At 35.4% G+C, this 14,268-nt stretch overlaps 1 protein-coding gene across 7 annotated transcripts in view; it reads left to right on the forward strand.

Annotated features, from left to right (window-relative positions):
- TMC1 (transmembrane channel like 1) overlaps nucleotides 1-14,268 on the forward strand; it is a 386,362-nt gene that overhangs the window by 276,884 nt on the left and 95,210 nt on the right. For all 7 annotated transcript variants that reach the window (XM_049710776.1, XM_049710780.1, XM_049710774.1 and 4 more), the window contains 2 exons: nucleotides 6,381-6,428; nucleotides 10,204-10,375. In XM_049710776.1, the coding sequence (XP_049566733.1) occupies nucleotides 6,381-6,428; nucleotides 10,204-10,375 (220 nt within the window). The remainder of the gene's footprint in view (nucleotides 1-6,380; nucleotides 6,429-10,203; nucleotides 10,376-14,268) is intronic.

Raw genomic sequence — 14,268 nt, forward strand, 5'->3', positions numbered from 1 at the left:
TTCAGATGTTAAATCTCCATCCTACCATTGTGGATTACTAACTAGGGTACTCAGATGTTAACCAGCTGCCCATAGGATATAAATTAACACATATACCACATTTTATGTGGGCTATTTCAATAAAATGACAGACTACATACAAACTACTTAAGGGTTTAGTCTTATTGAATATTATAAATTGAGCCTGTGAGGAAAAAATTGGCATGGGCGCATAGGTGGTCACAGTGCTTATAAACTCCTGAGGGCATCTAGTATTCAGAATTCCTTTTCATTAACTGAAGACAATGTTAGCTAATATATCTAGTCCGTAGCAAATCCTATAAAGTGTAATTGTTCCTAAGCAGCTAAAGAACAGAAAAAAGAATGATTCATTCTAGTCAATAATTTGCTTTTTCTTTTTTTTTAAGAAAAAATAAACTAAATTATTTCATCCTTACTCCTATTAATATTTTTGTCAGAGAGACGAGTTCTAAATTTCAGAAAACAAATCCAAGTTCTAAGCTGCTCTCATTTTCTTTTTTCTGCCTCTGTCTTCTGTTGCAGCACTTCTCTCACCAATCAGCCTTCATCCTGACTCTGCCCCTACTGCCTTTTGTTCTTTAGAAGACACTCATTAACATTTGCTAATGTATGCTAATGAGAAGTAATTAGCATCTTCTCTGTGAACAAAAGCTTGTGCTAAGAAGGATGTGTAAAGACTGTACAGAGTTCGGCCAGCCTTGCTTCAAGCTTCTTTATGCTCTGAGGACAATCGTCTACTTTCAGTTGTTTCACAGTTCTTGTGTTTTTTGTTTGTTTTGTTTTGTTTGTTTACCCGTGAATCCTGACAACCCTTCTTCTTCATGATTGGGAATATTACAGAAATGCTGCGGGGACAGAAAGATTCCTTTTGGTTCTAAGCAATCCAAGGATATATAAGTATAGCCACCAAGAGTTTATAGCACACTATTTTCATCTGGTTAGTAGCCACAGAAACTCACACAAGAGAACGTATTTTCATTTCAGCACACTTATTTACAGTGGTTGCCCTTTATGGCGGTAATTGCAATGTGAGAGCACACACTCTGAATATATATTATGACAACAGGGTTAAATAAGAAATGTCCTTTGCCCCAAAATAATCTGAATGCAAAGAAAGACTCACCACTTACTTTTCTGTAACCACAGAGAGCTCTAAATGCCTTTGTAAATAGCTATTTATTTACTGAATATGTGTAGTTTAAAAAAAGTCAACCCTCCAAACCACATAGAATAAGAGTTGTTTTTGTTCTTTCTGTAGACCAGTGGTGTCAAGAAATATCTAATTGCAGTTTCTCACAAATACTCCTGTATATAATTTACCATTTGAAGAACTATGCTTCATCATTTCATATTTGCTCTTGTGGCTCAGAGGTGGTAGAACTTGGAAACATACCAGCTACCCATTTCATTCAGCCTGTTTAATATTAATTTCATGTAACATAAAAACAGAAGGAAAAATTGCCAAACTATTCGGGGTGCATCCCCTTCCCCTCTTCTTATGTGTATAAAAAAAAATTATTTTCATTGTGAAAGGATAGAAGGGGAATCTTTATTTTGAGTGAATTTTCTATTTTTCTTTTTGTTAGTCTCTCTGGAACCTCGTAGTAAAACGTGTTTCTCCACAGACTTCATTCTCTTCCTGTATTCCTCAATGCAACTACAATATGTTATATTGTGTTTTTAATAAAGCAGGCATCAGCAGCTATTTATTCTCTGCTTCTTAAGGACTAAAGAGCCTCAAAAATAAATATTATCTAAAAGGAAAAACATTAGAGAATGACAGCTACTGTTTTTTGTTTTTTTTTTTTTGCCTGCCCCGTCTCCTTCTTTGGTGAGTCTTACCAAAAACCAAAATTATTATTGTTTTTTGTAATTTTATAACCACAGTGATTTAAAATAACTATTTCGTATCTCCAAGATATCATAATGTTTGAAAATATGACCAGCCTTTTGGCATTTATTATACAAGTTTCCATCAGAGTGTTCTTGAACATATGTGCCCCATGGTTTTTTTCAATGGTCTTAAGGAAGACCTTATGGTTTTAAGGTTTTTAATGGTATTAAGGAAAGGTACTGGCACCTGCAGAAAGAGTATCAGCCTAGGTCTGTCACATTAAACCTTTCCCCCAGATACCTTGTGTATATTTAAGTGTAATGATCTCATTCTGTTATTTCCACTCCTGAGGATTTTTTAAATGTCTTATAGTTTACAGGTTCATTAAGGTATTTGATTGACATAAGAGCTAAATAATTATTCTTTTTACTCATTGGCTTCCAAAATATCATGCTCGATTCCATCATTTGAAGGAGTTGGGATTGTTATAAACAAATGTCATGAATATCTTCTTATCTGACCTAAAAGTAGCAAAAATAAAAGGAGCTGCTGATTTAAACTGAGTCAGATTTTATGTCCTGGGTAGATATTTGAGAGGAAGAAGAATCACATTCCATCATTTTTGTTCACTTTCACAGAGAGTGGCTTCTGTTCCTTACTTAACACCCACCAATAATAGTTTTTTCATAAATGAATGGAAGCCGAGTGCTGTGCCATTCTCTACAGGGGAAATGATACTTCAGTATGGTTTGGTGACTCCATCTCTTCAGATTAAACTACTGAACTTCAACTGTTCGTACCTAAGCTATTCTCCCTAGAGCCTCCTATCTCCTTTCCTTGAAACTCCACCCGCTGCTGCCCAGGCCGAAAACGTTGGAATTGTCCTTGATTCTTCTCTTCCTCTCATATTCCACATTATATCACATACTGATGACATGGGTTCTTCAGCTAAGATTTGGAAATGTGCTTGTTATGGCATAGATTAATATCTGTCTCAGGGCAGTTTATTCTGAGATGAAAGTTACCTCATTTATTTTTTATTTATTTTTTCTTAGGTAATACAATTCAAATTTAATTAATGAGCGGTTTCTACCATTTCGCAAGAGAACATGAAAATGTGTGTATATGCACAGTTTTGATAATGGCAGTGCCTTTTTTAAAATATCAAAGTTAATTTACTTCCCCTTATTGTATATAAATTTTCACATCATTTTTCCATTTTTTAAAAGGTTATACTCCATTTATAGTTATTATAAAATATTGGCTATATTCCCTGGAAATGTATCCCATTTTATATGCGAGGAGCTGATGTTGACATTTCCTCACACACAAAGGAACCCTAAAAAGAAACACACTAGTACATTGCTAATAAACATAATTAGTACATTGCTGGTATAACCCAAGTAAACTTGAGTTTAGGTATGAGTTATAAAGTTATTCTTTTGCATCAAATAGCAAGACTCCTTAAGGACGGTTATTTCCTTCTACAGTTTACAAACTCCTACTCCAGAGCACTTTGCTCTGTAGACCCTTGTAAATGCACAATAAATGCTGATTGAATAAATGAATTTTCAGTTTCCAAAGTAATGACCTGGTGCTACAATAATCCCTTCAAAAACTAGAGGAACAGGCAATATCATTAAACTCTTCCTGCCACTGGGCCACTGATACTGAAGAAGCATAAAATACTTTCAGTACCATAGATTGAAAAAGAAAGCCTGGAACAACATCCACTTTTCTGAACGATTCCAATGCCTCTGAAATGTGACATTTTGCTGTTGTTTCCTTTTACTGTTTTTAATTACTGTGTCTATTTGCATGAAATGAGGATCTGGGTTGCCTAGGAGTTCATCTGCTCCTATTGCATATTCCTCTCTTAAATAAGCGTACTTCAATGCAGTTTTGCTTGCTGCCTTCAACATTTAGACAGGAAACCACTCCCCCCCTTCACTGTCCTCCCATCACTCCCCAGGAGAGAGGTTATTTTTAAAGTACATAATCAATAGGCTTTGGGAAGCATCCAGAACATGAGGGTGGTCATATGATTGGGAGCAAGCTACTAAGGACTGCTGAGAGAAGGGATGGCAATAGGCCGTGCCGAAAATTGTCTGAGAAGGGAAAGACAGTCTGTAACTCCCATTTAAGTGTTCTGAGTTATTCTTTTGCACAGGCTTTTGTCTGGGAGGGGCTTCTTAGATTGGTTCTTCAGCAACGCTTTGAGTTGCAGGAGATGCAGATCAGCATTGACAGTTGCTTTTCAGACCAAATAGTGTTCCATTAAAATTAAGCTTGGTCTGAGGCTCTTGATGGAGTCTTCAATCTCCTGGTCAGGGTGCTGCTGTTTAGTTCTTGATGCCGATGATGCCTTTGCTGAGGGTTTGAGTCAATAATAAACCAATTATGATCACAGTAACTATAAAAACAACTGTTTCATGGCCCCTGACTCAGCTTCCAGACAAAAGGAATGCTGTTGAATAAAGAAGGCACCTACTGAAAATGTGCAGATGATCATGCACAGATGAGTATCACTGTTGGAAAGTCACCTGAAGAGGAGTAAAGGAGCTATTTCTGCAATACTCTCCATTACATCACTCAGAAACCGTAGCTCTTTTTTCTTCTTTACTTGCAACCACAGGGCTATCTCCCCTTATGGATTTTTAGGTTTTATTTAATGGCCATTTATAACTATCCTTCCTGTACCTGAAAAGATGACCTATGACTCCAGCTCTGCTTTTTCTCTCCCCTGCTTGTCAGAGGAAATTGATTTCTTGCTCATCTCCTTAGCTTGGGACATTTCATTCTACTACTTTTGTTTAATATATGATCCTTCCTAAAGATTTGCTTGTATTTCTAGTTGTTTAGTATTTTCTTCCATTTCATTATTTAACTTTATTTAATCATGTCTAGTGAGTTGATTATTACAAATCATTATAGCATTTTATGTGAATTTTTGCTTTGGCTATGCATGGTGCAAAAGAGGCTATGTGTCAGACTTTGCTGTTTGTCCTCAGCTGTTTCTATATTATGCACGCTGATCAGACCTTGCTCTAGGGCTAATCTTATATCATTAAGATGCCTTCCTGAGTGAATTCTTCTTTGGCTGAAGAAACTTGGTGGCAGCATTAATTGCAAATAAAGACCATGGACTATTGTTGAATATAAAATATCTCTGAGAAGTGTCTGCCTTCACTATTGCGAACTCTCAGTAGTGACATAAAGACCTTTGTCCTGTGCAGATCCAGTTACAACCGGCGACAGAAGGCATATGTCCACTCTGAACAAAACAACACTTATTTTCATATTCTATGGCTGATGTTGAGTGATAACATTTTTGCATATCCTAAAAATTTTTACGCAGATGCTGTTTAAAGGCAAAAAGTGCTTTTACAATAATCTTCTTTGTGAATGGAATTTAAACTCTGAATGTGCTGCCTTTTCAATATGCCTGTCAAGTTCTGAATAATAACCTTTGACAGTGCTGAGCAGAAACAAAACCAGAGGTTGTTTCCTCTGTTCACAGCAACATCGTTTGTTATCTTTGCTTTTTGGACTTATGCCCATCCACCTTAAATAAAAATATGTAAATTAATATTTTAAATGAGTTACTAGACTCATGGTTTAAAGAAATAGTCTACTGTAAGTTTTACCATGGCAATTTGCAGATCTTTGTCTCTGGCTGACTCAACCTGTGATGAATGGACAGTAGTTGACAAGGGGAAAAAATCTGCCAATTAATATATTTTCCTATATTACTGTACCAGTAAAATTTTATAAAACTTTTATATGCCTTTATAAAAATGGAGCAAATCTAAACACAAGATGCTGAGGTTGAGGTGAGGAGTAGACAGAAGAGGTGTTCTTTGTCTTGGAAAGAACTGTAGAATCACCTGTCTCCACATAGTCAAGGTAAATCATATATGGGAAGATTTAAGCTGTCTGCATATAATACCTATAGAAATAATTCAAATAGGAAGTATCAGGTTTTAAGCATTTTTGAAAGATTCTTTGACACTGGGTACCTGGTCATAATGAAATATTGTCTATTTTAATAACTTTATTTATAATAACCAAGTGATTTGTGCATGTGTATATAGCTTTGCCAACAATTCCTTTTACCATAGAATGAAATGACCCAACACACCCTAAGTCTGCTTATTGCAGTACAGAATTTATTTTGGTTGAAGTTATTTTGAATTGAGTTGACAGGTTTATGATTGGTATGTTTTGCAAATCGTTGAAGACGATGAAGCAGAGATGTCCTTGCACAGCACTGTATAAGATATTGTAGCTGTATATCTTTAATAAACAATGCTTATTTTGACAAGTTTATTGAAAAAATTTATTAACTGCACAAAAAACTTTACAATGAAAATAATAACAGTAAAAACCAGTTATTAACAATTGTACCATCATTTAAAGAATTGATGGTATTTAAAAAATACCATTTAAAAATGGTATTTAAAAATGGTATTTAAAAAATACCATTTAAAAAATATTTAAAGAATATTTTTTCTTTCTTCAACAGTGCAAATCCAAGTGGAGGAAAAAGAAGATGATACTGAGGAAAGTTCAAGTAAGTGGGGATGGACATATCCCCACTTGGGATATGTTTCCTGTGGAATAGTGGTGAATTCAGGGGATTCATCCTCTTATCTTGTGGGAATATGCTACCATATGCAAGCAGAGGAGCATGTGTGGATGACTTTCGATGGTCTCACAAAAGAGATCAAGACCATCAAACAGAATCTCTACTCGAGATTCCATTCAGTTGGCACACACACATTCCACCCAATTTATAATTTACTCATGAGTAAGTAGATGGTAGTTCAGAAAAAATTTGCTCTTTTATTTCTTTACTATTTTCCCCCATGAAAATCTTTGTCCTAAAAGCTTTTCTCTAAGGCTGAATCTATTACAATATAACAGATTGACCTTTTTGACTGAACTGATCAGGTGGTTCAATAAAAATGAAAAAACCTGTTCTTTTGTACTGAATTCATGGGTATTTTGTCGGAATTGCTCCGTTGTTTTTACTTTGAGTAGGTTCAGCTCAAGAGCTGTGACCCCTTTCCAGGCATGCAGACCCCTCATGGACTGGAACAGAGAAAGATCATTATATGAGCAAAAGTTTTGAGTTTACCAAAACTGAAAGAGCAGCATCTCAAGAAGAGTTCAATCAGAGAATACATCAACACTGTCAATTAAAAACCTGAGCCCAACATGACAGCCAGTGAATGTTCATGATGACAGTTGGTTTCATTAATTTGGTACATTTTACATGAAAACAGCCCAGAGTCTCACATAGATCCTAGATGCTATGACTTGACTGCTGTTGGGGAGGAAAAGTAATTTTTGCTCTACCCTCCTGAGTTCTTAGCTATAATATAAGACAGTTTAACAAGAAAAAAACCAAAACAAACCAGAAGTTTATTAACACATACACCTCATGTATACATGGGAGATATCCAGGAAAATGAATAACTGTGAGGTGGCTTAAAATTTAGATTTGAACACCATCTAAAGAGGGGAGAGGGAGGGCATGTAGGTCTCTTGAGAGAGAATAAATAAGTTTTAGGAGAATAGATGGGAATTATGATAGTTTATGATAAAGTGTGTCTGCATGTGGTGTTGACCTATAGTCTCCTCTCCTGTGATAATAGTCTATCTTCCTTGGGGATGAAACTTCTGGGGAGGGGATTTATGACAGTTGAGCTCCTTTTGGAGACTCTGTCTTTAAGCAGCTAAGAGAAGTTCAGAGAAAGTCTCTTCCTGCATTTGCTGTTTTTCAAGTGCTACAGCTCAAAATAGTCAATACACCAAAGTGGCATATTTTGGGGTGGTATATTCAGAATGCCTTTTTGACGTGGTATATTTTGCTACCCTTCAAAACTGAATCAAGCCCATTCCAAAAGGTAATGTATGCAAATCCACATTTAGTAGGCAACTGTAAAACATTCCTTTTTTAAGAATTTGAATATTTGGAAACTAGTTAAAGCACTAAATAAAGACCTTTTTGTTCTAAGTGCTAAAATATAAATATAATAATACACTTTTCATCCATGGTCAAACTCTGCAAGCTTAATAGTTTAGCCTTAATATGAAATATACTAAAATGCAGGGTAATAAGTGGCTGCTAGAGTTTTCGAGCTATTTGTGGGTGAAATTGTTTCTCAGTTCCTATGAGGCTGTGTTCTTTCTATAATTAGTGACTAAAATGAATAATAAAGGCTGGGTAAATTTTCAGAATGCCAGAGTGGGGTTCAAATAACATATAACATTTGCCACAGTATTTAACAAATGGAAACTCATTCTTGGTTTTGATGACAAAATATAGTTTTCCAAACCCGGTTAGAAAAGTTACTCTCTGTTAGTCAAACTTTAGTAATAATGGTAATATTTAGATCTTAGATTTGAAATATCAATAAAAAAATTTTGATAAGTAATGTTAAAAAGATAACAAAAAATAACAAAAAGATTTTAAAAGATAAAATAATGACACACACATATGTAAAAATTAAGACATTTGACTAATAAATGAGGAATCTGGTGAAGCATTTATAGCAGTTACCAGTTAAAGGAAAATTCAAAGAACAGATATATTTATAGATCAGGAATATTGAAATGATTGTGCAAATAAGGCATGACTGTTTTGGGGATTTTTTCTTTCATTTTCTTTTTCGGTGGTGGAAGGTTGTCTCTGCATTAAGCAGAGTTCACTTGCTTGTCTACAGACAAGAACTATTTTGCATTGCTATCTAGTTATCCATAACTTACAAAGTTACAAAATAGCTTCCATAGAATCAGAATCAGGTAACACAGAAGGGTATGGTGCAGACAATTCATAGTTTTCCATTAAAGCACAAATTTTTCCCTAAGTAGCTTCTATTTAAGAAGATAGTGATAATTATGAGTAATATTTGTTTTTTGTAATAAACATCAGAAGTTGACTCTAAATATCAGAAGTTAAAAAACAACAGTGAAAGTGAAGTAGGATGTATGTCATAACGGTGAAGGAAGGAACTGAATTCTCCCTCTACTCTTTACCTGAAAGCTTCCAAAGAAGTTATGGACATATAAGGCATTAATTGTTAGTTGATGAATAAAATAAAATAATGTCATTTCTCTCAGTTTTGTATTAAATTTACAAGTTATTTATATCTATTTCTAATCAAAAAGATAAAATGATCAAGCAAAGGTATTTACTATCAGTTTCATTTAAGAAACAGGAAGAAATATCTAGGCAAAAGAAGAAATATTTGAAGTCAAGAATGAGAATAATTTTACATAAAATAGGTAAGCAACAAGGATTTACTGTGTATCACAGGGAACTGTATTCAATATCTTGTAAAAACCTATAAAGGGAAATAATCTGAAAAATATATATATGTATGTATAATTGAATCACTTGCTGTATACCTGAAACTTACACAGTACTGTAAATCAACTATACTTCAATTTTTTTCAAAAAGTAAAAATAAGAAAAAGAATGAGAATAATTTGAATTAGGAGGAATGTCAAGGCATACATTAATTTCTTCAAAATTATTCTGGTTTGTAGCATTTCCTTGTCATTCTTATTCTTTGTTCTGAGATAGAAGTAGTATTAGCACATAGTGGTTAAACATTCAACCCTTATGTGTTGAATTGGTAACCTATAAACTTGGTCTGAGAGATCATGGTGTGATATTAAACTCCAACTCATCTAGTTACCCAAGTAAATGAAGGCTGGAATTCTAAGCATTATTAGAATTTGGGGATCGACACTGACATATGAGTAGATAAACCACAAGAAATGAGAATTTAGATAAATGTATTTATTTATTTTAAATTTATTTATTTATTTATTGGCTGTGTTGGGTCTATGTTGCGGGCTTTCTCTAGTTGTGGCGAGCGGGGGCTGCTCTTCGTTGAGGTGCACACGCTTCTCGTTGCGGTGGCTTCTCTTTGTTGCAGAGCATGGGCTCTAGGCACGTGGGCTTCAGTAGTTATGGCATGCGGGCTCAGAAGTTGTGGCTCACGGGCTCTAGAGCACAGGCTCAGTAGTTGTGGTGCAAGGGCTTAGTTGCTCTGCAGTATGTGGGATCTTCCCGGATCAGGGCTCGAACCTGTGTCCCCTGCATTGACAGGCAGACTCTCAACCACTGCGCCACCAGGGGATTCCCTAGATAAATGTAATTAAGTGGCAGGCTATGAAATGTATATGGCATGGTGCGTCTTATCTTGATATGACAAATTGCTGGATTATGGTCTCAGATGTGTGACAATGATAATTAAAAAGTAAGAATACATTTGGTAGTGAGAGAGCACTTTTCTGATACTGCTCACTGAAGCATTAACTGCTGTGTTTAGGTGAAGAGGAAGAGGAGGAGGAAGACAAACTACCTCGAAGAGAGAGCATGAGACCAAAGAGGAAACGGACCAGAGATGTCATCAATGAAGATGACCCAGAACCTGAACCAGAGGATGAAGAAACGAGGAAGGCCAGAGAAAAAGAGAGAAGGAGGAGGATGAGGAGAGGAGAGTAAGTTAGTTCTTATCTGAAATTGCTTCTCATTCAGAAGTGCCTGATGCTGAAAGACGACCACTCCCTTTAGGCACTCCCTGGCCTTAAAATTGGTAATTAAACCTACTTTCAGAAAAACAGGCTTCATCTGCCATTTTACTCCACTTAGTTAAATGTATTTTGACATTAAAATAGAATTGTAAAATGAATATATATTAAGAATGGACTTATGAGAAATTCCCTTATGAGAGATCTGAATTGTCATAGGTCATTGACATATTTAGTTAATTTAAATATTTTAAAGTTATCCCATTAGTTAAGTGCATCGTTACTGAAGTTAAGTGAAAAACTCCTTAACAATGAACCCAAATCACTTATCTTACAGAGCAGGGGTTGGCCAACCATGGTTAATTCCAACCCAAGGGCTAAGAATGGTTCTTACAGTTTTAATAAAACTGTAATTTAAAAAAAAACAAAGAGGAATATGGGACAGAGCTGTATATAGCTCCCAAAGTCTAAAATATTAACTATCTGTCCCTTTACAAAGGATTGGGATTGTCATTTCCTTTTTAATATAACCCTTTGTCTTTCAGTTCTACCAGGCCAACGTTTTTCTGAGTGCTGTCTTTGTGTAGAATAATATATTAAATGCTGTTTAGGAAAAAATCCAAGAAAATAATTTTCTAGTCTTTGCTTTCTGGAAAATTGCAGATGGCAGGCAGGTAGGAAAAGTGTGCATGTAAAACACATTTACTAATAGAAAACCTAGACCCCTTGGAAAGGATTTAAGAGAATAGCTCCTCTGCCACCCCAGGTGGGGCATGGGAATCACCATGAGGTGATGGGATCTCCTCTGAAACAGTCCTAAGACTTTAAATGGTGAGGAACTTTCCAAGATAGCCTCCCAAGATGACACATTGCAGTACTCAATAACAAGCTATTATTTTCCTCTTCATAAGTAATTGTAATTAAATACAACTATGTGAACATTTTGTCAGGTAGAGAAGCTTAGCATTAATAGACGATGGTTCCTTTTAAAATAAGAGTAGCCCTACCCATTTCTTCATTATATTTTTGTTGATTTAAGTTTTTAAATCTCTCTCTTCCTCTTCTTTCTCTTCTTCCTTTTTCTCCTTCTCCTCCCCAAGTTCCTCCTCTTTCTTCTCTTTGAATACTAAGACATCACCTGCTTTACGTTTTGACTCTGGCATTTTTTATGTCTATCGTCCTTTCAAGTATTTTTATGCTTTGTTCTTTTCAAAAACAGAACACCCTTTTAATTTCCATGTCTTATTGTGATTGTTATTGCTATTATTATGTAGTAATATTTCCTACTAGCAAAGCTTATGCCTTCTGACAGTGGTATTTCATTGAGAAAACATCACCAATAGACATGCATGATATAGGTTGTGTTCCACAATTTGCTTTTCCTCTCCACTTGTGCCTCAGAGATGTCCTTTTTAAAAGATGACTTGGGTGGGAATTCCTCTTGTCTCCTGGTCTGTTCAAGGCCCTCACGTCAGTGCTCAACCTCTAGAAATAGGACCATATGAATCAACTGGGTCTTGGCCCCTGTTACTTGGGGCAGTCTTGTCCCAGTGAAAGTGTCTGTCCTTAGCTGATCCTACTCTCATCCTGATTCTGAGAAGCCAGAATCACCCCTGGTTCCCTCCCTCCCCACTTCTCCACAGAGCCAACTAAATCCAAGGTTGTAATGTTAACCGTCTTTGGAGTTGGTTAAAAAACACTGCCTCGTTTGGCATTTTGGAGTATTTCTAATAATATTACAGGCTTTTCTTGACCCAGTTTTAAGTGAGTAAGTAATATGTTCATAGCACTGAGAAATTCAGCACGTTATACCTCCTTTTTCCTAACAACTGTTGTTTAAATAAATCAAACCTAAGATAGAAAGCCATTCTTACACAGATTAGCCCTAAATTTTAGAAGATAAAGCATGTCAGTGCTATGCCCTTTTAATATGATTAGTGCTTTCTTTGAGTGGTTCCTAGAAAAGCAGTTTCCCTGTAATACAGTGTTTTAGTTATGCATTATCATATTTTAATTATGCAAAAATGTAATATTTTAATTACCTGCATATTTGAAGGTAACTTAGCCGGCAACAGCTATACCTTGTAGCATAGCATGATCTTCCTGGAGCAATCAACAATTAACAACAAAGACTTTAAAAATATACCAGTCTAAGATCATTTAGTGTAGGAATAAATGTCTTTCCATAACATTCTAATCTTGGAAGACATTGTTATATTTTAGTATATTTGATGGTAATCCAATATACAGAAAAACTCTGTACATAAACATTTATTCAATAAATATTTATCCAGCTCCACTTCTGTGGAAGATAATTTGCTAATTTCTTTGGAAGATATGGATATGATTATGCAATTGCCTGCATTCTCTAGAAATTCATAATATAGTAAGGGAGAGGCCACTTAGACACAAATTATTATGAAATAAGACAGTATAAATGTGCCAGAGAAGTACAAAGTGATTTAGAGTCTTAGAGAAAAGTATTCGCATAGGGATAATCAGAAAAGGGTATTGAAGACATTTCATATCATTTTTGAAGGAATCATAGAATTTGAATATGTTAAACATACAAAGTACTGGGTTTAAGATAGCAGGAAACTACGTAATTAATGTTAGGAATGTAGAGAAATGTAGAGAAATAAGCTTTAGTTACATGGTAAATCCAAACATCAAATAGATCGTTCTTTCATTCTTTGTGAGTATTTTATTATGGTTGTACAGCACCATAGGATTTTATATAATAAATATCAAATAATTAAAATAGAAACAACCTAATGGCAATCAGAGTTGTATCTTAGTGGAGGGTATTTCCATAGTTATCTCGAACCAGGATTATTATTCTAAGCAAAATGTCTGCATCGGTCAAAAAAAAACAAAGTATCTACGACAAGTGTATTTTAGAGGGTTAATTTAAATTTTTGTTTCAGTAATCATGACCTGATTAAAAACTCTGGATTGGTAGGAAAGAAAGGAGATTGCGAAGTCATTTTATAAGATGGGCTGTAAAATTATGGGTATGTCCTCCTATTATTCAGCTGAAACTTTCCAAAACATCTTTTGCCATAGCCCTACTATGTGTGGTCATGAGTTTAGTGAACAACAAAATATGTTTCTGACTAACACTGAGTCAGATTACATTTTTTTTGTCAGTCAGGGTCTAGTTAGGAGAAAGAAACTCCAACAGTTAATTGAAGAGAGAGTATTTAATAAGAGGACTGTTTAGTAGATATAAATAATTGCTAACTAGGTTACTGGAAAGGTGAAAGAGAACACGAAGTATCGTGGTGACAGCAACTATAGGAAGCAAATAGCATACTAGGGGCTGGAGGAACAACGGAAAGAGGTTGGAATTAAAACTTAAAAGCATAGAGGAGAGACCCACGGAGCTGAAACTATTGCAGAGGGGGGCGATGCTCAAGTGGTGCTGGTGTCTACTGGGAGAATGATGAAGCTGGTTCTGCTAGTGTTGGAAAAGTCGGAAACTAGTTTCACCTGCAGCTATGGGAAGGCCCTGCAGCTCTTGGGGTGAAGAAGCATCACTAAAGAGTAAACATCACCACAGGAAGCAAACAGGAAACCAAAGAAAGGAAAGACCTAGTCCCTTCTTAGTGTCTTCTATGGGCAGCCGAAAAATGAGCCAACTGACAAACCAGAAATGTACCCTACAGGGTCACAGCCACAGCATCACAATATTAAGTATAGAAGGGTAAATTTGAAGTTAAGCAACAACAGCTCATAACTGAAACAATCTATTACCAAAAAAAAAAAAGGATCTCTGCAATAGGCCATTACATTCCTCAATTTAAAAATCACGTTGTTCATGTTTAGATTTTGTTTTCTTTGAGTTTTGGACCCTTTGATAT

This window comes from Orcinus orca, chromosome 6, assembly GCF_937001465.1.
Source record: "Orcinus orca chromosome 6, mOrcOrc1.1, whole genome shotgun sequence".
NCBI lineage: Eukaryota > Metazoa > Chordata > Mammalia > Artiodactyla > Delphinidae > Orcinus > Orcinus orca.